Genomic DNA, 23,508 nt, shown 5'->3' with positions numbered 1-23,508 from the left:
AAATTAGGAGAGAGACCAGTTGAATAGTAGAAGGGGGTTGGGTGAGGGAGGCAAGAAAGGGAAAAAGGTTTGAGGAAGGAAACAGTTCAAGTAATGGTGTGTCCATACACGAAGGTATCACTGCCCATTTCAACAAGGTGCATAGGAAGGGAGGAGGGGCGGGCTAGAATGCAAAGGAGCTGCGCCGAGTGCCTGCGGGTAAGTGTTTGTATCACTCTGAATCTCACTATGATGCAAAATAACAAGGTACCAGTAAAGGTATTTTAAAAAGAATCACCAATAAATTTTGAACCTCTTGCTGCTGTGAGCCTAGAGAACATCATTTTAGCCTGCCTATTTCCTGATTTTTAAATTCTCTTTGCTGGGCGTGGTGGTGCACGCTTGTAATCCCTGAGCTTGGGAGGCGGAGACAGGAGGATCACGCTGGCCTTGCTGGCTTAAGAGACCCTGTTTCCAAATAAAAATTGTAAAATAGGTCTGGGGGTGTAGCCTGGAGGTAGAAGGGCTTCCAGGAACCCCAGTACCACACACACACACACACACACACACACACACACACACACACACAAATTAAAATTAAATAAATAAATAAATAAATAAATTCTCTTGGATATCTTCATTTCACCAAGGGTACATAGTATGTGACTAATACCACAAAATATTCCCACTTAAGAAAGTCATAGAATCATGCTTCCCTCTAACCTTAGTGGAAAAATACCTAATTTGTTTTTATTGCAATATCAACCATATATATCATTGTATAATAAACTTTATTCTTACATTTACATAGATGCTAACTTTATCTTAATTATATTCCTATCCAAAAAGAATATTAAAGTTACTAAATAATGCCAAATCATTCAGATATTTTAACTCAATTCAATAAATCAATTCCCAAACATTCCCTCAGTCCCACTACATTTAAATTAAAACAAGCAATTAACAAAATGCTGAGGTTTAATTCACATCATTAAAAGATAATCAGGTAATTAAGAGATATTACTTAAGAAGTAGAAAATAAATTTTCCCCATAGTGCTATTCTATTCCTTAATTATATAAGTATTTAAAAAACAAAAATATAATAAATGGTTTATGGCTGATTGAAATCCAGAAAAACATCTTTACCTGCAGGTTTTCTCTTATCTAAGAAACTGCAGTTTGGCGTGGTGGCGCACGCTTGTAATCCCAGCATTCTGGAGCCTGCTTGAGCTACTTAGTGAGGCCCTCTGCAACTCAGTGAGACCCAGTTTCAAAATAAAAAATAAAAAATAGGGCTGGGGCTGCAGCTTGGAATGCCCCTGGCTTCCATTCCCAGTACCACAAAAGAGGAGAGGGGGGGGGAGGGGAGGGAGGGGGGAGGGAGGGAGGGAGGGGGGAGGGAGGGAGGGAGGGGGAGAGAGGGAGGGAGGGAGAGAGAGAGAGAGAGAGAGAGAGAGAGAGAGAGAGAGAGAGAACTGAAATCTCTATACACAGAAATAAAGTGCACATTCTGATTCATCCTGAATGTCACTCACAACATACATGTTCCATGGTTTATGTCATCATAATCAGAACACAATAAAGCTGGGAAAAATGTCATTTTTGGAGAATCTGCTGGTTACGGTTCAGCAAGAAGTGAATGTTTTTAACAGAGGCACAGTGACTTGATGAACTAAACTCTGATATATAGGACATTTTTAAAGCTATACTCATAGAAATGAATTAATTTAGCTGTAATTTTTCACTGTCTCTTTTTATTACCACAGAGTGGTGTGTCATCCATGTGACAGTGTCTCTTTTGAAATTCCTATTTAAGCTTCATTTTCATTTTAGTAACTTAGAAAATGAAGAGAAAAAAAGTGAACTCAATTACCATGGGTGCTAACTACTCTAATTCTCCAATTTTAGTATTCTATGTATTTTAAGACTTTCCATGGTTTGAAGATAAAATTTCAGGAAGTGATTTTTTTTTAAATATCCTTTTTTTTTCTACTCAGCAGAAAAGTCTGAGCTGCTAAATGTTCTGACTGAAGAGACAGGATCTTTGTTAATTTATATTGATGTACCACTTTTAAGCTTATTAAAAATAAACTAAAAAGTTAGACATGCCAAATGTTAAAGCTTAATATTCCACTACAGGGCTTTTATATCTATATTTACAGGATTAGATAAGAGCTAAAGTTTTATATAAGTTCACCTATTTGTATTATAGAGCTCCATATGATAACCATGATGGATCAGGTCAAACACTCAGACAATCCTTTGCTTTTATATATTTGGGTTATAAAATTAAAAGGTTTGAAGGGCTGCAACTTAGGATACCATTAGATGCCGTTCTTGGTATCCTAAGGTACTTAAAGGCCTATCCTGCACAGAATGAGGCAAACTGAAGATACTAAAAAAAAAAAAAAAAAAAAAAAGAGATATATCACTCCCCTACCCAGGTAATGGGGATTGAACCCAGAAGCACTCTACCTCTCAGCTACACCCTCAGTCCTTTTTATTTTTTATTTTGAAACAGGGTCTTACCAAGTTGCCGAAGGGCTTGCCAAGTTATTGAGGCTGGTCTCTAACTTGTGATCTCCTGTCTCAGCCTCCCAAGTAGTAGGATTGCAGGCATGCACCACTACATCCAGCTAAGAGATATCTTTTTGTAAGAGATTTAGCATATTAATTTTAATAGTATACCACCTTTCATGACTACTATCAGCCAAGAAAAACAGGATGTAGCAAGGGAACACATGAAAGCATGCTCACTTCCAGTCCCCAAATACACATCATCATGCAACCCATCCCCTCCACGGTTACTGAGCTCTTTCCAAAAGGGATGCTTATAAGGTCTGTGAAGCCTCATTTACTTCAGACTACAAGTGTGTTGTGAATTACCAAAAGTTCTAAAGTAGGCTGTATCTTAGTAATGGCTACTTTAGGGCAACAGACTGAGTTCCTAAAATACCAAAAAAGAAAAAGCAGGTCAATTTCTGGTAATAATTTACAGGAATAAAAATTTGCAATATAATTTATCTCTAACAGAACAGACACCTAAAAAATAATCTAGGTGCTTCAGTTATTGAAATTTCTACAAAGTATGAGAAGTTCTAGAAATATGTAGGGATGAAAGAAATTGTCCACTTTTTAAGGACGCTTTGTAATGACAGAGTAAAAGCTTGCCCTTCTCACAGTGAGGAACAGGATAAGGTTTCCCAATGAAAATTCATTTGCCTTGTGTTTTTTATTAAATATCTGCACATAGGAAATGTCATATTATAGGAAATATACAATCTCTGTGAGTTTCTGATAAATTACGATATTTGATACCAGGTCAGGCAATATTTTCATTTTGTTCAAAATAGTCCAATGATCTGAAATTGCCATCAGTTTATTTATGCTCCTCTGAACTCCACTAACATCACCAAAGTAAAGCTGAGAAAAGGGGAATGTCCTCCCTCTGCACAGGGAAGTGAATGCCTATGGGAAAATAACATTCTTAACAAATGAAACCCAGGGGATCTGGTCAGGCAAAGGAGCAAATCCTCAGCTTTCATGCGACTTTCAAACTAGTAAACAATACAAGAATTCTGAGATGGTTTCTTTTCAACTCATGCCATCGAATGTACAAAGTAAGTGTGTATGTAATGGCATCTCCAGATCAACTTTCCAGACTCAGAGAGGCAATGATTAGAGGCTTAACTTTAATATGCAAAGTGGAGGGTGGGATGGAAGAGGAGGGGGCATCGGGACAAGTAATCCATGGACTGGAAGTGGAACTTAGGTCATTTCCTATCCAGGGAGATATATGGGCATGTTGCATAATGGTCAGACGACCTGAAAGGAAACCAGGAGCTGATTACTTCCGCTCCAAGGGATGTTTTTTTAAAAAACAGTCCTTATTCTTTACCATTGATTAGAAGTCTAAATGGAAGGCTACATATGGTGAAAGATATATACATTCAGCCCTTACCACAGAAGGGCGATAAATTATCTGGGTGCCTGCGGAGAACTCTCTAATCCACTCTTTCAGCTTCCACTCTCACCTGTGAGAAAGCCCGAAACTGTATGCCGGTTGGTTGTTAATAATGCTCTCTAGAAGGGAGTAAGTTGAGACCGTTTCCAACACTGCAAATCAAGAGACCACGCATGTGTGTCTACTACTGTTGAATGAAATTATATATCAGAATAAAAGACTGTGTCTGCAGTACAGGACTAAAGTATGCTTTCATGTGTCCCATAAAATCCATGGGCTCTGGGCAACACAAAGCTCTGGAACGCTTATATTTCTATCCCCAGAAGAATATCCGAACATAGATGTAGCTAACGGAAGCTTCCAAAAGGAAGTTTGTGATATGAAATTTAAAATAATTGTTTTTAAATTTGTAGTTTCCAGATTGGGTTTCTACTGTGCCTGCCAAACCTTCCCCTTCTTTTTCTGTGGGTTAGCAATACAAATATGGATTTCATTTATATATTCATAGAAGGAAGTGGTGATTCAGCCACTTTGTGCGGATGCTTTAGCTTTCCCATTTCCACTCTCCTCTTCGCCCACAGGACATGGGGGCTGGGACCCATCCAGAGCCAGGAGGAAGGGAGACCACAGTGGGCCAACCCCTCTCCTCTGTGGCTTGGTCTGTAGCCCAGGCAGTCCCTTTGTCCTCCAACTGATGCTTCCCCCAGCCCAGGCAGCCCTGCTGCTCCAGTATAATCCTTCTCCTCTCTCCTGCTGAGGTCTCTGGGTAGCAGAAATGCCATCACCAACCACTTTTTATTTAAAAACACAGATTCCAAATGCCAATATCCAGGAATGCTACATCCTCAAATGTGTCAAACGAGGTCATGTTGTAACTGCTATCTATCTAGCTGTCTGTCTGTCTATCTATATCTATCTATGTATCTATCATCTATCTATCTGTCTATCTATCATCTATCTATCTATCTATCTATCTATCTATCTCTGGCTGCAGAGAGAGCTCAAACACAAGCATGGCAGTGTGCAGTGCTGCCCACATGGCCCTGAGGAGGTGTATGCTGGGCATCTCTCACACCCTTGCCCAAGCCCCATTAACAGGTATGGTATAAAATAGAGCTTTACTCCCAGCCTGGCCCATTCCCAGGATTATGGCATCAAATGATCTATAGGAAAGAGTTTTGTGTCTAACTTCCAATCAAACAATGTTAAGCCCCATTAACAGGTATGGTATAAAATAGAGCTTTACTCCCAGCCTGGCCCATTCCCAGGATTATGGCATCAAATGATCTATAGGAAAGAGTTTTGTGTCTAACTTCCAATCAAACATATTACATTATGGTTAGCCAGAAACCACCTGTCATGCCACACATGCTGACTCCCACGACACAGCCAGCATTCAGAGGTTATGCATGGAGAAGTGGAATGAAAGCTGTTCAAGGGACAATGGGAAGAGGAGCATGAAGAAGAAAGCAATAATGGATGGTGTTGGTGCTCCTCTGTGCATGTTCAGTAGGGATCTGAAGAAGCAGAGTTGGAAGAGGTGTTTATTTGAAACCACCAGTGTAGGAGGAGAATTAACTTTATGTGTCAGGTTGGCTGGGCTCTGTTGCCCAGTCTTTGGGCAAACACTAGTACTGATTGCCATGAATATATTCAGTAGATGTAACTAGCTTTTGTGTTCGGTACTCCAGTCTCTCCACTATTTAGTCACATACATCCCCATTTGACTTCACTAATGCCACCTGAGTCTGCTCTGTCTACTACACCTGCCCTGCTTCCATTCTTGTAAGCCATTTCATCTCTCACCTAAATAATGGAGATATTTCCCTCTTCATCTCTCTCTTCCCTGCAGTCCTCTACCTTGGCCTCAAGCAAAAGTGCTCTTTTCAAAATGTCCCCTCAGCCACACCACCTTCCTGCCCGAGTCCATCAGGACCTGCCTACTGTGAAGGGATCTACCTAGCAAGGACCAGGTGCCCCACGGTCTGCTACTCTGGACTTCTCACTTTTCACTTCTTAATCTCCTCCTTGGCTTTACATTCCTGAGTTATTTAATATATAGTTTCCCCCAAATGCCATTCGTTCTTGTACTTTGAAGCCTTTGAAAACACACTTTGATTTTTGACTTGGTCAAGACCTTGACGTACGTAGCTCAGCTCTGGGACCCTTCTGACCGTCTACACCCTCATCTGTACCGTTTACTCCTCCACTGGTCTCCACTGCACCTTGACATAGCTGGTGCACAATTCTACTCTCATAATATTACTCTTTTGGTTTGGTTTTCTGTTTGATTCTAAAGTCCCTGAAGACAGGAACAGGTTTGATTTGCCATCTTCTCTGTATTATACAGTAGAAGGCAGAGAACAACAGATGGGCTCCTCAGTATAAGTTTGATGAACGAATCAGTGAATGGATCAGCATTATTTTTTTAATAATTGCATAAGGTAATCATGAAAAACCCTTTTGAGTACTTCCTGCCTTTAAATCCTGCCTTCCACCTTTTTTCATTTCTATGACCATCACTTTCTAATAAAAATTATGTAAAAATAAAAGCCAAAGCCAGGCGTGGTGGCGCACGCTTGTAATCCCCATGCTTGGGAGGCAGAGACAGGAGGATTGTGCAGGTTGGAAGCCAGCCACACTGCCTTAAGAGACCCTGTTTCCAAATTAAAAAGTATAAAAATAAGTCTGGGAGTGTAACCCAGAGGTAGAAGGGTTTTAGCCTGGAGGTAGAAGGGTTCCATCCCCAGTACCACCAATAATTAAAAAAAAATAATAGTAATAATAATAATAATAATAAATAAAATCCAGAGAGAATATGTGTGCATATCTTTGAAGCTCAAGATACCAGCATCTAACAAAATAAGCAAAAATAGTTTTTATTTAATTTTAAGTAAAAAGAACTTGTGAAAATAAAGAATCCATTAGAAAGATCATTTGTGTGCGTGTGTGTGTGTGTGTGTGTGTGTGTGTGTGTGGTACTGGGGGTAGAACCCAGGGGGCTTTTCTACCTCTGGGCTATACTTCCACACCTATTTTATATTTTATTTGGAAACAGGGTCTCACTAAGTTGCTGAGAGCCTCACTCAGTAGCTGAGGCTGGCTTTGAACCTGTGCGATCCTCCTATCTCAATCTCCCAAGCACTGGGATTACAAGCGTGTACCAACATGCCCAACTAGAAAGATCATTTAAAAACAAGAGCAGGCCAAGTATAGGCAAGAATAGTGTATAGGCACACACCTGTAATCCCAGTACTCAGGAGCCTTAAACAAGAGGATCACAGGTCTGAGACTAGCCTCAGCATCTTAGACACTCAGCAACTTGGTGAGGCCCTGTATAAAATTAAATATCAAATTAAATATAAAAAATAAAGAAAATGGGCTGGGTGTATAGCTCAGAGGTAGAATGTTTCTGATGTCAACCTGCAGTATATAAAATAAGAACATTTTAGGTAACCTGTAATATTTTATATTTCATGGCCTGGTGTCTTTTTTAATTCTACCAAAGAAAGAACTAACATTTATTATATAACCAAGAGTTTTTCCATATTATAGTCTACAATCTCGTTCAAATCAACAAAGCATCTTGAGCCAAGTATAGGAGAGCTTTATGGTGTCCGTGAGATGAGAAATTAACCAGGAGCCACACTGTGTGAGAGGAATCACAGCATTTTCAGCGTTTTAAATAGCCATTTTGAGTCAGACATGGTGTGGACACCTAGTTCTTAGGAGGCTGAAACAAAAGGATTGCAGGTTTGAGGCCAGCCCAACAACTTGGCAAGATTTTAGCAAGGCAACTAGGCTCTGTTTCAGAAATAAATAAGAGGGTTGGGGGTATATCTCAAAGGCAGAATGCTTCTTGGTTGGTTCGATCTTTGGTACCAAAAAAAGAAGTAAATAAATAAATAAATAAATAGCCAGTTTAGAAGAATGGGGCTCTGAGCCCCTGCCTGAGATCACACGCTGCTGAATATCATTAAGGGCTCAGCCATTCCTAAGAAAACATGCCAATCACTCATCTGACCTTGCTCAAAGTATAACATTAAACACACATCTGACCTGCTTTATCATAGCATTTCATTTGAAAGTGGCTTTTTAAAAAAATGTGGCTAGTTACTGCTTTACAAATCTACAAGAGTCACACAGTTACTTCTTTAATTTGTCCTCTATATTTAAAAGTCTATCTAGAGAAATAGTCCCAGGAATTTTGCAATGAGATTAAGTATTTGTGCTAAGAAAGCAAAACAGGGAAGGGTAACCGGATGTCCCATTTGTTAATAGTCTGGGTGTTAAAGGGATGCAGGTGCCCAACCAAGTCACAGCAGAGACTCCAGTGGAGAATGGGAGGTGGTCTAGGGGAATCACTAACATTGACATCAGGTACATATGGGAGAATACCAAGGCCAGCCTCAATACCCTGCATGGGGAAGTAGGACAGGGGAATGGGGAGGGAGCCCAGGGAAAGCCCACCAAGTGCTGTGTGTAGGTATATCACAGGGGCTGTGTGATACTCTTATAGACATAACATAAAGAAGCCACTCAGGGGCCAGAGAAGTGGTAAGAAAGAGAAGGCCATGGCAATGTGTACCAGTGCTTAGAGATCTGAAAAGTATTTAAAAATAAAAAAAGCTTTCATTATCAATAAGGTTAATGAAGTAATTTGGCAGGCCTGGTTTCACATCTTGGCATAGCCTCATTAGTCCTAAGTTTTTAATTCTGCAAATATTTTAACGAAATCAACACAGGTATGATAAAATGAGTTGGAAATCATAATCTAGAGCATATACGTATTATGTCAATTAATACTATAATTATTATGCTAAGTCATTGTGTAATTTTATTCATAATTACATCATGTTATACACTTGAAGTTTTTACAGGTGTTCTATATCTGAGACAATGGAACAAAATGGGTTAATATTCCATTTTTCCTACAAATCATTGCTTAACTTTTCTGTTGCATCTTATTTAAAATCTTTTCTTGTTTCTTTTTCTATTCAAGGTTTCTACCGAAAACAATTTTGATGAATGTTCTTCTCTAAAATGTTCTGACAGAGGTCACACTATTACCCAAGTGATGCACCTATATACATCTCTGGGGATTTCTGGCTCTTTCTATCTCATAATAAATTATTTCAGGATAGTGCAGCAAAGAATTTTCTAGTCTGTTTACCTTTTTTTCTGTGTTCTCTACCTCCACTGCAGTTAGGTATGAACACCTGACATGACTCTTATCAAAGAAAACCAAGAAATCCAGTACTTTCAGTACTAGCCAAAAAAGAAAAAAAAGAATCTTCCCATCTGACCATCTCTTCTCTCTCAGCATCTGAATGCTGTATGTCCATGCCCAGAAGAGTCTTAGAAACACACCTGTTAAAGGTGGCAGAGTTTCCATTCACCTGCGTCCCTCTAAGCATTGCACCTCATCATGTGTTAGAAATGAATTTCTATTGTGGTAAACCAGTACTATCTCAATGTTTGTCTGTTATAACAGTAAGTTATTCTAAAACAGATGGTATCCTGAAATAGTCCACAAGAAAAAAATGTTGCAAAGAAAAATATCATCAATACTTTTGTATATCTATTTTCTTCTCAGCCAGGCATGGTGGTACACTCATGTAATTATAGCACTTAGGGAGCTGAGATAGGAGGACTGCAAGTTCAAAGACAGCCTCAGCAAGTATTGAGACTCAGAAACTTAGTGAGACCGTTTCCACATAAAAAATAAAATAGGGCTGTGTGTGTAGTTCAGAGGTAGAATGTCCTTGGGTTCCATCCCTAGCAACCCCCACCCCCACACGCATACACGCACACGCAAATTTCCTTCTCTTTTTTATTTTAATGCCTTTATTTATCTCAGTTTGAAGATAAATTTAGTCACTATCATTGCCACCTCCAAAATTCCAAATTTCTTCTAACCTGGTTTTACAATCTAAATAAACAACAGTAGGGAAGTGGTAAATCAAATTGCTACTGAACTCTGACTTCTCCAAACATGGTAGCCTGAGCCACTTAAAACAGCAGACATAAAAAAACAGTAGAAAATAAGTTTATGTAAGAGTTTATAATTATATTCTCTTTTCCTCCCGTCAAGAAGCAAACCTGTGTGCAAAGTTCCAAAACGAATTACCTGTCTGTGATAGTCTCTTGCCACTGTATTGTAACTTTACCCACACCAGCTTTTAAACATGAATTAATTCTCCACATTTTAATTTCTTTGGTTTGTTTGGTGAGAGAATTTACCTGGCTCTCCTGGCATTTTGTGGTGATACCACCTCCCACAAAACAAATGGTTTGATTCCTCTATCAACAATGGTACCTTATTGTTACAGGAAATATAATAGTCTACACCCATTCAAACACACATTCTTTGAGTCTGAAAAGAAAGACAATATTTTCATAATTAAGCAGGAGTATAACAAAGAAGTAATTAGAAAAACTTTTGCTGAGAAACTTCCTCAAAATATTTTAGGTTTTTTTTGTTTTTGTTTTTGTTTTTTTGTGGTACTGGAGGTGGAACCCAGAGGCTTTCTACCTCCAGGCTATACTCCCAGACCTATTTTATATTTTATTTGGAAACAGGGTCTCACTAAGTTGCTGAGAGCCTCACTAAGTAGCTGAGGCTGGCTTTGAACCTGAGCGATCCTCCTGTCTCAGCCTCCCAAGGGCTTGGATTACAACTGTGCTCCACCACACCCGGCCCTTAGTTTTCCTGCCTTTCTTCAAAAGGCAAAGGTCATACTCTAGAGGATCTGCTTTCATCAGATGACTCACAAGTTTGTTTTAAATTCCTGGCAGTACAGAAGAAGACATGCAAAGTATGAGACCTACAAGCAACTAAGGAGAATGTAATAGGAATCACACCATGAGAAAGGACAGGTAAGTGTCTCCGTTAGCATTCTCACTGACGTAATCCAAGCAACCTGACCACACAACTTAGAGGGAGGAAGATTTATTTGCTCACAGCCTTTTGGAATTCTGGGTTCAGTCCACATCAGTGTCTAAAGCTCAGAGCATGGTGGCAGGAAATGAAAGAGTGTGCAAGTGACCAGAGGCAGAAAGTGAGCAAGCAAGGGGATTGAAAGGCACGAGCACAATCCCTAAGGCCACACCTCCAGGGACATACCTTCTTCAGCCACACCTGACCAGCCACCTTACTACCCAGGCCCTGGAAAGCCATCACAATGGATTCATCTCCTGATGAGATTAGAGACTCATGCCTTGATTGTGTCATCTCTAAATGTTCGTGCATGTGCTCTTCAGGGGTATTTAACATCTAATCACGACAGTAAAATACTTACAAAGTGGGCATTAACATTTAAACCTTTTCCTGAAAACCTCATTTAGAAATATGGGGAAAGTAGGCTTTGAAGAGAGATAGGCCTGGCTTCAAATTCCAGTTCAACCTCCCGCGTGGAAGTGCATCTTTGGGCAAATTATTTGATTGGACCAACTTTCAGTTTCCTCCTCTATAAAAGAATACAATAAATATATAGGTCATAGGGCATTAGGAGAATTTGTATGTAAAGTGACATATGGTAGGTACTTGCTATTACTTGTAGTTATATCTGCAAAAGACTTACTTTTGAGTCAAGCGTCATATAGGTTTTTTTCCAATATGAAGTAAAATGTCAGTTTTTCATCTGAACATTCTACAGAGTTTTCTTTTCCTAATTCATCTACCACATTGGCAGAAATAGTACTGTAAGCTTAACTTGGCTAAGTCTGCTTCATTCATCTGTCAACAAGATTCTAGGGTTCAAACCGGGTTGACAATTGTTGGAGGTGGATGGAACAGAACAGGCTGCACAGCAGCGTCGAGTTTCACACCTCGGAGGGTTCTTGCTACCAACAATAACATCATATCTCTGTCAGTCAAGCATAATTATAGGGCTTGATAGACTGATACAAATAAAACAGCCAGCTAAAAAAGGTCTCCTGACTCTTTTTCTGGCAACAATTATAGGACCTGCTGGATTCTGTGACCCTGTGAATATTAGAACGACACTTCCTTTTGGGACAACAGGACAGAGAGCCGGCATCCCCTACTGACTCTGACAAAGATCAAAACCAGGAAGAAAACTGGATCCATTGGAAATCCCTAGTGTTATTTTGCAAATTCCTGATTGAATCTTCTGCTTCATATTTAAATAGGAATATATTTTAAAGATTTTCAAAATAGGAGGTACAATTCCATAGTGAGGAGACACGATGGTCAGGTCAGTCCTCATTCTTACAAACACAGCTGTGGCATTGGAGCTGAATGCTCAAAGTGCCTTGCACGGAGTCCCTACTGCAATATTCTACTATGTGCTACATTCACGAGGAAGATAATAGAAAAAGGATCTGATAGTTACATAAAAAGAAATTACTCACACCGTCATAAAATTTCTCCACTATAGCCTTTTTATAGTAGAGACTCCAGTGGTAGTAATATCTTCCTGTCAAAATAGGCAAGGCTGAACAGTTTCCTGTAACTGATATGTGGGATCTAATTCAAGTTGCATTTCAAGTTTTAGGTCATAAATGACCTCAATATGCAAGAATATGGAAACTGACAAGAGAAACATATAATTATATATCCATACATAATCCTAGTGTGATTTTTCAAGATTTCTAAAACATATCAAATGTAATAGTCAATTTAAGTTTGAAAAATTAAATTTTATCCTTAAGTATAGTTTCCTTGGTGTTGTTTTGTTTTTTAATCTGACTTTAGGAGGGCGATGAAAAACAGGTGACTCTTTGTGATGACAATGAGATCTGCCACCCTTCATGGGGCCAAGCAATCTGCTGTGGTTCTCTGCCTTGTAAGGAGTGCCCAGTCCTGTCTTTTGCACTGTGGGAGTACATTTCACTGCAAAGTGAAAGTGAATGACAAGAAAAATGTAGTCAGAACCCAGGTTACACTTCATAATCTTTCTGTTCACAGGAAGCCACAGAGCCACAGACACCCAGGGCCAGGAGGAAGTTTGAGGGATTGATCTGCCATTGGTTCTGTGCCAAAGACTGAGCTCCAGAAGCAAGACCATCATCCAACCTCTTACACTACTACCTTTGTGCTTTACTTCCAGAGTACAGAATGAAGGCAAGGGTGACTGAGATTAAAATAGTAACACACGCCCTGCTATTGTTTCCGGTTTCTGTTTGTGGAGATAGTTGAGTAATTTTAGAAGACACTGAAAAATAAAATTGTATAAGCTGTCAGATTTCAGTTTATATAAAAGAAAAAAATGACAGTAAAATGAGGAAGAATAAGATCATTCGAAATTCAAATCATCAATAATTGGATATTGCTTTGGGGTTTGATATTAAATCTATGTGATCATAATAATGGCACTGTTCATTACTATTTATTTGGATGAAAGAAATGTAATAGAAACTTTCTTATAATACCATATGGTAAGCCAGGCATGGTGGTGCACACCTGTAATCCCAGTACTTGGGAGGCTAATATAGGAGGATCACAGTTCAAAGACAGCCTCAGCAAGTAATGAGACTCCCATCCACCCAGTAAGACCCTGTTTCAGAATAAAAATAAAAAAGGGTTGTGATTATAGCTTGGAGGAAGAATGCCCCTGCTTCAATTCCTACCACAAAACAACAATAACAACAAAAGAAAACCACCTATTCTGAAGCAAAATTTGATGGAAAGCAGATTCTTCATGGAAATGATGAGTGAAGGCTTAAAAATTAGAGGCTAATCAGGATTTCATTATGAGGTAATTTGCCATCAACAGCCCACATAATCTGGAGTAGGACTCTACTGCATCAGTAAAGATAGCATAGTCAAAATATTTTTCCTCTTTTTACAATCAAGGGTTTTTATCTTATCAAATGTGAGCAATCTGAATCATATTTGAGTCAGGAAACTCCCAGTTCTGTCTTATTTCTTTCATACAGGCTTCTTATTCTTTCTTCTTCTTCTTTCTTCTACTTCTCCTCCTCTTCTTCCTCCTCCTCCTTTTTTCACTACTGGGGATTAAACCCAGAGGCATTCTACCTCTGAGATATACCCTCTCCCCTTTAAAAAAATTTTTTTTTTCAGTACTAAGGATAGAACTCAGGTGTATTCTACCTCCGACCTATACCCCAGTCCTATTTTTTATTCTTTATTTGGAAATAGGGTCTCACTGAGTTGCAAAGAACCTCACTAAGTACTGAGGCTGTCTTCGAACCATGATCCTCCTGTCTCAGCCTCCCAAATGCTGGGATTTACAATCTAACCTTTTTATATTCTTTATATTGTTAGTACTTTTTTTTTTTTTTTTTTGGTGGTACTGGGGTTCCTGGAAGCGTTTCTACCTCCGGGCTACACTCCCAGGCCTATTTTTACATTTTTATTTGGAAACAGGGTCTTCTAAGCCAGCATGTGCAGCTGGCTTCGAACCTGCGTGATCCTCCTGTCTCTGCCTCCCAAGTGCAGGGATTACAAGGGTGCGCCACCAAGCCCGGCTTTTTAGTACATTTTTATTGGTACAATTGGTACATTGTAGTTGTATCTTTTTTTTTTTTTTTTTTTTTTGGTGGTACTGGGGATGGAACCCTTCTACCTCCGGGCTACACTCCCGGAGTGTATATTTTTTATTTGGAAATAGGGTCTCTTAAGCCAGCGAGGCTGGCTTTGAACCTGCACAATCCTCCTGTCTCCGCCTCCTAAGCTTGGGGATTACAAGCGTGTGCCACCACACCCGGGTATATGTATATCTTAATGGAATTAAAAAAAAAAAAAACTTGTGGAGATATACATGCACACATCATCCAATTAGCCCTTTCCCAGTCCCTAACCCCTTCCCTCTTTCCCATGCTTGGTTTCCTGATTGGCTTTGATATGTTTAAGTACATTATGTGCTTTTTTTTTAAGATTTTAAGAAATTTATTAGAAAGAAAGAAATACAGAAAATAGAAATACAGCCCCATGCCAAAATGGCATGAGGGGGTGACTCGAAATGAATACACCACCATCATGTGCTTTAAAGAGTTGAAACAGGGTCTTACTAAGTTGTAGAGGGCCTCCCTAAGTAGCTGAGGCTGGCTGAGAACTTTTGATCCTTCTATCTCAGCCCCCCAAGTATTGAGATTACAAGCATGCACTACCACATTCAGCTCCCATGGCTTCCTTAAAACATCGCTGAGACAGAGTAGCGGCAATGCTTGCTCTGCAGATGAGTCGTTTCATGTTTTTGGTCAGTCCTTCATCAGGTATAATTATTTATATTAAGAGGTAATTTAACTTATGGCATGTCAAACCTGGGTAGTAATGATTCATGTTACAACACAGTATAATTCATAAAGAATAGGAAAAAGTCAGACACCAAAAGGATTGAAAGTCAGAGAGGTCTAGGTGAGTCTCGACTTGGCAGACCCTCTCTGGGCACCTCCAGCAGCTGACCTCAGCAAGCGTCCATTCCTTCCTGAGCAGAAGGGAGATGACAGAAGGCTGGCCAGGACAAAATGAAATTCTCTGTGTAAAGTGCCTAGAACACTGCCTCCTATATGATAGGTCAGATCCCTCCCTTCCCCCACGGGACCCTGCAGCAAGGACAAAAGGCAGAACCCCGGAAGCTAGAGCGGAGATGACCCGAGACTAGACATAGTGGACAGACTCCAGATGCTGCGAGACTCCGATGTTGTGAGAGACTCGGCATCCCCATGCTCCTAGGCCCACCCCAAGACCCCTGATTATATATATATATATATATATATATATATATATATATATATACACACACACACACACTTCCTTTCTGTTGCATGACTCTGCTGACCGTGTGGCTCTGCTGCTAGGTCATCCATCCCTTCCCTCTTCCCCCTTCCCCCACAGTTGGCAGACCTCACCTGAAGGTTACAATTTTTGATTAAAGAGGCCTTTAATAACTTGGTTGGTGTTTGCCTCCTTTGCAAGCCCCCCACTCAATTTCTTTTTTTTTTTTTTTGGTGGTACTGGGGTTACTGGAAACCCTTCTACCTCCAGCCTACACTCCCAGACCTATTTTTATACTTTTTATTTGGAAACAGGGTCTCTTAAGCCAACGCGGCTGGCTTCGAACCTGCGCGATCCTCCTGTCTCCACCTCCCAAGTGCAGGGATTACAAGCGTGCGCCACCATGCCCGGCCCCCCAACTCAATTTCAATGTTACACCATACACTTCAGGCTTAAGAATGTTAATTTTTTCTTTATATATAATACTGATGGACAAACAATCTTTAAATAGAAAATCTGGACTAACAGATGGCCCAAGGAAGCAAGAGCTATCTGACCACTTGAATTTATAAACCAAAGAGGAAATAAGAGAACCCCCAAGGTTACCCATGGAAAGGCAGAAACGTTACTTAGCAATCTCTTGGCATGATAAACACATATTTCACAAAAGAAAGAGTCTTGAACATGCTATACTGGCTGTAAACTCTGAAGTTTCCTCTCGGTAGTAGTGGCTTGCTTTTAGTTTCAAAGACAGAGGCTTACATATGAAGTAAAAGACTAAGGGCTCCTAGACCCAGGGCATGCCATCTGCCTACCATTAAGCAAGAGCTGAAAGTCAGTAACAGAGGCAAAGTCATTTTGAACATGATTTATGTTCCATTCTTGAGCGTGGCAGGAAGACTGCAAAAGATATTTGGAAGCCAATGCTTCCTCTGAACCAAGTGCAGGAGTTATATGCTAAGCCCCTCTCCCCGGGCCACGCTGGTCTGTTAGATAAGTTGCCAATGCGGAGTCTGTGAGCCCGGCAGCAAACCGAGATGAGGCAATATCTCCAGGCCAGTGATCACAGCTACCGTAAATGCACAGAGCACAGTATAAACACTGGGGTCAGACAAGAGATATCCAGGATATTACTCAAAAACACATCTAGCTCAAAGCTGACAAGATAAGCTGTTCCTGTGAGTGCAAAGCAGACTGGAATGCTGCAGCCATGACCTACTCAAGGAAAGAGAAAAGAGAGTGGAACTCTCCAAGGACCCCATCTCAGGCTCTCAAGGCAGCCAAAACTCCAGCAGACTTCAAAGGGAGCGTTCCCTACCCGGGAGGACACGGGGTCTCACATCCACGATCAGGTTGCCATCTACATTTGGTGGATTGGCAAATACAAATATTTCAGATAGAACTTTAAACAGATGGGGAAAAAAAGTGTGAAATAGCTAGGAGATTTGCTTACAAAAAAACCTTAGAATTCCAGAAAAATAATTTAAAATCAGAAGCTTCATAAGTTATCCCCAAACCCAAGAGAGTAACTGTATGTAATCAGATAAAAAAATAAAAAATTTTAATGGACAAATATTGTGCCCCAACATATCACATGATCCCCCAAATTGTGTACTTAAAAATAAGTTTCCGAACTTTAAGTGCTCTTAGAAGGGCAGTAACACATTTTGAACTAAAACATAGGTGAGATTTTAATGTTTTAAACAAATTTTAACATACGTGATCCTGATTAATGAAGAAGAACCAAAATCATCAAATGTACTTACAGGAGGACCTGTGGGGTCAGAGGGGTGGAGAGAGAAGAAAAAGAGAAAGCAATCAGTGAACATACAAAATCAATATTAAATAAAAGATTAAAGAATCATCATACTTATCAGCATAATATAAGGGACATGGAGATTATATAGAATTCAATGATTCTTTACCTTCTCTTTAGGTCATGGACTCTTTGAGACCATCCTAAAAAACACATTTACATCTGCACTAAAATTTAACATAAAATTTCAAGAGATTTTCAGATTCCTCATGGACTATTTATGGATTACTGAGAGATTCAAGTTTCTTATGAAACAAAGGTCTAATTTTAAAAAGTTTAGATAAAATGTGAATCAGGACGATCTTTAGTTATTTAAATTCTTGGTAAAACAGAAAGTCAGAAATGCACTATTGATTTAAAAATGCTTTCTTAAAACAATGTTGTTGGATGTTTTTAATTCAATACACAAAAGACTAAGTCTTAGTGTTTGCATTTTTTTAAAAACTATGAGATATCAAAACTCAGGAAAAGGCTAAAAAAATTAAATATTTCACATACTATGTGCTCAATTAAAGCACCAATTTTAAGTAGCCAGGAATGTGGGCAATGATTTTTATGTTTCTAAAGAACTTTGCATAAACACAAATTTTCTTTTGACAAAAAGATCATGTCAGTGATTATTTGACTCCAACAGTGTTTTACTTTCTTTCTTTCCTTTTTTTTTTTTTTTTTTTTTTTTAGTTGAACATTGGGGGCATTCTACCTCAAAGCTACATATCCTGTCCTATTTAAAAAAAATTTTTTTTTTTTTTTGGTTAGAAACAGGATTTTGCTACTTGCTGAAAGTCTCACTAGATTGGCTGGCTTTTACTCTGTGATTCTCCTGCCTCAGCCCACTAAGCACTGGGATTCCAGGTGTGTGCCACCATGCCCAACTCCAGCAGCATTGTCATTTCTTTTTCTTCAAAACAAATTTGTAAAGTGGACTCTGTTATGGAACTTTGCACTTGGCGAAGAATAGTTATACAAGTGTCCAATTAGTTTCAATGAGGTTTAAAGATAGCTGTTGAGGATATTTTTTAAAGGAATTCATTAGTTACACTCCTCAAATTAATAAATTTTTCATAATCCCTTTCTACTTTGACATCTTTTTCGAAATTAAATAGCAAATGAGATCTTCTAAAATAACTCAGCTGTCTGCTCCTCTTGATAGGTTAGTCTTCACCTTTGCAACACTTAGTGATAGACTATTTTAATACTGATAAGCCCTTATATGAAATGCTAGGCAACAACATTTCTCAGTGTTCTGGAGTCAAACCTTAAATAACCTTTTCATGAAGAGAAGAGCTGATGATGATCTGGTAAGTGTAATCTGGTCATTTACATTTTTGGAATCTTAGACTTCCTGGTACAAGTAAATAGCAAATGAGCTTATCTACTCGCACATATTGGTTTTGAAAATATTTCTTTGTGTGTATGGTGGTACTGGGGATGGAACCCAGGGGCATTCTACCTCCCTCCGAGCAAAACCTCCAGGCTGATTTTTTATTCTTTATTTTAAAATAGAGTCTCACTGAGTTGCAAAGGGCCTAAGTATCAGAGGCTGGCCATGAACCCGCAATCCTCCTGTCTCAGCCTCTCAAGTGCTGGGATTACAAACCTGTGCCACCATGCCTGGCTCTTTAAAATATTTCAATTTGGCTTTTCTGTTTTACTTTGCCTATTTTGATTTGGTCTAAAAGCAACAAAGAAACAAAACTGAAGTAGGAGTCATAACAATTGTTCTGTTTCAAGTTCTACTTGTAAAAATTGCACGGCCTTGACCAAATTGCCTGTCTGCTTGGAGTCTCTGTTTCTTCAACTACAAAATGAATGTGCTAGATTGATGATGAATATTCTTATCATCACTAAAATTTTATGGATACACAAGGAGGATAAAAACCCCAACATTTGCAAAGAACAGGAGTCAGAAATGACAAAATTATGCCAGTTGAATAAAAGAATAATAAAGCTTTCCACGACACCAGCCTCAGAGTCCTCAGGCACATGTTTTTCCAAAAGACATACATTTTCTGACCACTTAAGGAGATGCAAGCATGGGTAAGTTGCCACAATGTGTGCAGCTCAGAAATCCTCCACTGTGCAAGAAGGACAGACCGGACACAACAAGGAAGCCAAAATTGGGTATGAGTAGTTATTAAACTGTAATCAACAATTATCTGCAAACTACTCTTTTTTGAAGTTTGATAGAGCTAAGGAGAAGATAGAAAAATTCTAGCTCTAGCCCAGATTTAAGCACATATACATACGATCCCACCAAGCAGTGTTAGTGCTAACTTGGGAGAACAGATGTGGGGACATCACTAGAACATGAGTGACACTGAGCCCCAGAAAGGGAGACTTACCAGATTCTCCTCTTCGGCCCCTCTTCCCTCGTTTCCCTGGAGGACCTGAAATTAAAAAAAAAAAATTCAGTGTAGTTTAACTTATTTTTCCTGCTTGCAGAATGGCTAGTAGATAGTTTCTATAAAGTCTTTGTTTTTTTCTTTTTTGTGGTACTAGGGGTTGAATCCAGAGGCATTCTACCTTCGAGCTACACCCCCAGCCCTATATTATATCTTATTTGGAAACAAGGTCTTGCTAGGTTGATAAGCATCTCACTACTTGCTGAGGCTGTCCTCAAACCTGCGATCTTGCTATCTCAGCCTCCCAAGTACTGGGATTACAGGCACATGCCACCACATCCAGCTTATAGTCTCTGTCTTTAACCACCAATCTCAAGAGACAAAATGTTTGTAAAGGTCAATACTGTCTTTTAAGCTCCATTTAATTGTAAACACTGGTCTAGCTATCTAGTTATCGACTTTTACCTAAGACACTAAAGATGCACACTTTTTTTTCCACCTGCTGGGATATCAATAAAGAAAGGTTTTTCTAAGCAAATTGTTAGCATTAAAATTTCATGTTTTCTATAAATATTTATTTTTTGTATATTGCCAATTTAAAATACCAGGCCCAAATGACCAGTTTCTCTTCAGTCAGGTTCATCATGTTTCTTCTGAAAATGTTTAATGAGAAGTTAATTAAATACGTATATCGGTAAAGGAAATGAGACTTACAGATATTTCTATTTTATTAACTGTGAACAAATTAAAACTTCTTTGTGAATCACCTGAATATTAAATTCACTAAATTGTATTTAAGTAGTCACCTTAAAGTTCAGTTTTTCTGTCTCATTATTGTGATTTAATAAAGTTAGCCTTTACGAGAATGCCATACTTTTCTTTTTAAAAGGCATTTCACTTTATTTATTTAGTGTGTATGGGAAGTACTGGGGGAAAGCTCAGGGGTTCCCTACCTCCAAACTATATACCCAATGCTTTTTATTTTTTATTCTGAAATAGTATCTCACTAAGTTACCCAGATTGGCCTTGAATCTACTATCCTCCTGTCTTTCCTCCCAAGTACTAGGATTATGAGCCTGTGCCACCATACTCAGCTATGATAATGCCATCATAAAGGCAGAGAAAAAATCTTTTTTTTCCCCCAGTGAACTGCCTGTGAAGACCACCAAGCTAGTATGCATCAGACTTAGCATAAAATTCTAGACATACATAGCTTTCAAACCATTATTCTCAATTACATAATTTCTCTCTTCATTTCCTTAGGTTGGAATAGCACCCACTGAATTACGGTTCAGGCGAATACAAGAGAGTAATTATCCTACAATGAGAATTGAGAGATAATAATACTTTCTGGGAGAAAAATGCCAAGGAAAATAGGCGGCTGCCTGGCTTCAAAGAATGAGCTACAGCATGGGCCTTGGCTTGCAGCTGACCCTTGGTGCTGGGCTACTGGCTTACACATGGAAATACTACCATGAAAAATAAAAAACATCAGTGGGCCAGTTAGTTAATTACCCTAGGTTTCTCACTCAGGATAAGTCTGGCTTTGGGTGTCTGCCTTCCTTCCTTCCTTTTATTTTTGGTGGTACTGAGGATTGAACCCAGGGGCATTCTACCTCTAAGCTAGCTACATGCCTAGCTCTTTTTTAATTTTTTGTTTATAAATAGGGTCTTTCTAGGTTGGTAAGTCTCAAAACATTGCTGAGCTATAGTTGAATGCTGTGAACCTCCAGTTTCAGCCTCCCAAGTACTGATATCAGAGACGTGGGCCACTATGCCTGGCTTCATGTGTGTTTTCTGAGAGATTAAAAACCAAGCAATAGGCCGGGCGTGGTGGCGCACGCTTGTAATCCCCGCGCTTGGGAGGCGGAGACAGGAGGATCGCGCAGGTTCGAAGCCAGCCGCGCGCGCTGGCTTAGGAGACCCTGTTTCCAAAAATGAAAATGTAAAAATAGGTCTGGGAGTGTAGCCCGGAGGTAGAAGGGCTTCCAGGAACCCCAGTACCACCAAAAAAATAAATAAATAAAAAATAAAAATAAAAACCAAGCAATAGGTTTGCTTGAAAATATTAAGAGAAGCAGCTTTGTAAAGATGTCCAAAAATGCCATTAGAATTTCCAAATTTCTTTCTATATTCTGAAATAAAGGGAGGTTTATGTCATATTCAAAGTATAATTGGCCAAGTGAAGAGTAGTAGAATCAACAGGCAAATAAACCCAATGGGAACTTAATAGGTAAAAAAATATATACATTTACACACCTGACCAAACACATATATACATACATGCAGATACTGACATGTTCTAATATATATGACCTCCTCGAGATTAGTGATCATATGTTTGTAGTGTAAATCAATCTAAGAATAAGTGAGCAAATATTATACACTTAGGATGTCTGTGGTTCACCCAGTGGGATCATTAGTAGCCATTGCTAAAAGAGATAATAGGTGACAATTTTCCAGAATTGAATATAGGAGTCCTAAGATTGACTTTATACTTCAAGTGGCAAACAAAAGCAACTCTAAGTTAAATATACAGAAGGAGAAACTTAGGAATATTCAAAGATAAAGAGAAAATGTTAGAAATAAAGAGAAGCAGTTGATGATGAAAGGTATTGTGACTACTTACTACCTCTGGCACAAGGAAGGTGCCAAAAGGTCCAGCCCCGATTTTTATCACATGTCTTAGAAACCTATAATTTTAATTTATTTATTGGGAATTAGCTTGCTTGCTATTTTCCCCATAAAGGATGTTCATCGATATAGTAAAATTCATCAAGTCAAAGAAGGATTGCATAAATATTTTTAAACTTAAATTAAAAATACTTAAATGATATCAGATGGTGAACAATGATCAAGGAAACAGTAGTATCTTTTTAAGAAATCAAAAAACAAAGGGATGGCATTTATGAATATGTCTGTCTCAAATACTAACTCAGAAAGGTTAAAGAATCAAATCTTGCAGAAAATCTGTTATATTGAGAAAGGAAGAAGAGAAGGTAAAAATGAAAGCCATTTGGTAAGACAGGTATCTATTGACGATGACAAGGTTTTAAAAAGAGTATCATAATATTTGAAAGAAAATCAAACCAAGAGAAGATGAAAGCATGCGTGCACTGCACGTGCTCGCACACACACAATTTTCTTTTTTCCAGTACTAGAGATTAAACCCAGGGCCCTGTACACGCCACACAAGCCCTCCACTACTGAGCTATATCCCCAGTCCAAGAATCTGAAATATACTGGATTTACAAAGAAAATATTGGGTTGCAGAAGAATATATTATGATTACAACAGGAAGAAGAAGACTGTAATGAGGATTATACTGAGCTCAGTGAACTAATCAATTACACAAAACTTTCAAAAGACCTAGTTAAAGATCTTCCTTACCAAAAAAAATTGAAATCTGAAGCCTATTGTGTGGATAAAAGAATTTGATCTTGTTTCTGAACTTAAGACCAAAACCAAAACTAAAAAATGAAATAGATGAGATGAATTGGACAAGGGACAGCTGGCAGTTCAGCCGAGTGAGAAGAAGCAACATCAGAGGAGACACATGATAGATGTTTCCCAGACAAAACTGATATTAACAGTTGAAAAAGATAGTGACCATTTCTATTCCAATCTCAGTGATGAAGTGTCAGCCAGGCACAAACTGTAAGAACAAATATAAAGGCTGGAACATGATTCTTACTCGTT

General features: G+C 38.9%; 1 protein-coding gene across 1 annotated transcript in view; it reads right to left on the bottom strand.

The window, feature by feature from the left end:
- The window catches only part of COL25A1 (collagen type XXV alpha 1 chain), a gene marked incomplete at both ends in the record, with an annotated part of 482,772 nt that overhangs the window by 206,540 nt on the left and 252,724 nt on the right, over positions 1–23,508 (bottom strand). Inside the window, 2 exons of the mRNA XM_080697535.1 lie at positions 17,415–17,422; positions 19,810–19,854. Coding sequence (XP_080553661.1) covers positions 17,415–17,422; positions 19,810–19,854 — 53 coding nt within the window. The remainder of the gene's footprint in view (positions 1–17,414; positions 17,423–19,809; positions 19,855–23,508) is intronic.

The sequence above is a fragment of the Muscardinus avellanarius genome (genome assembly GCF_963383645.1).
Source record: "Muscardinus avellanarius genome assembly, chromosome: 6".
In the NCBI taxonomy this organism is placed as follows: domain Eukaryota; kingdom Metazoa; phylum Chordata; class Mammalia; order Rodentia; family Gliridae; genus Muscardinus; species Muscardinus avellanarius.
Note: the sequence above shows the minus strand (reverse complement) of the source record. Positions and strands in the feature narration are given on the sequence as shown.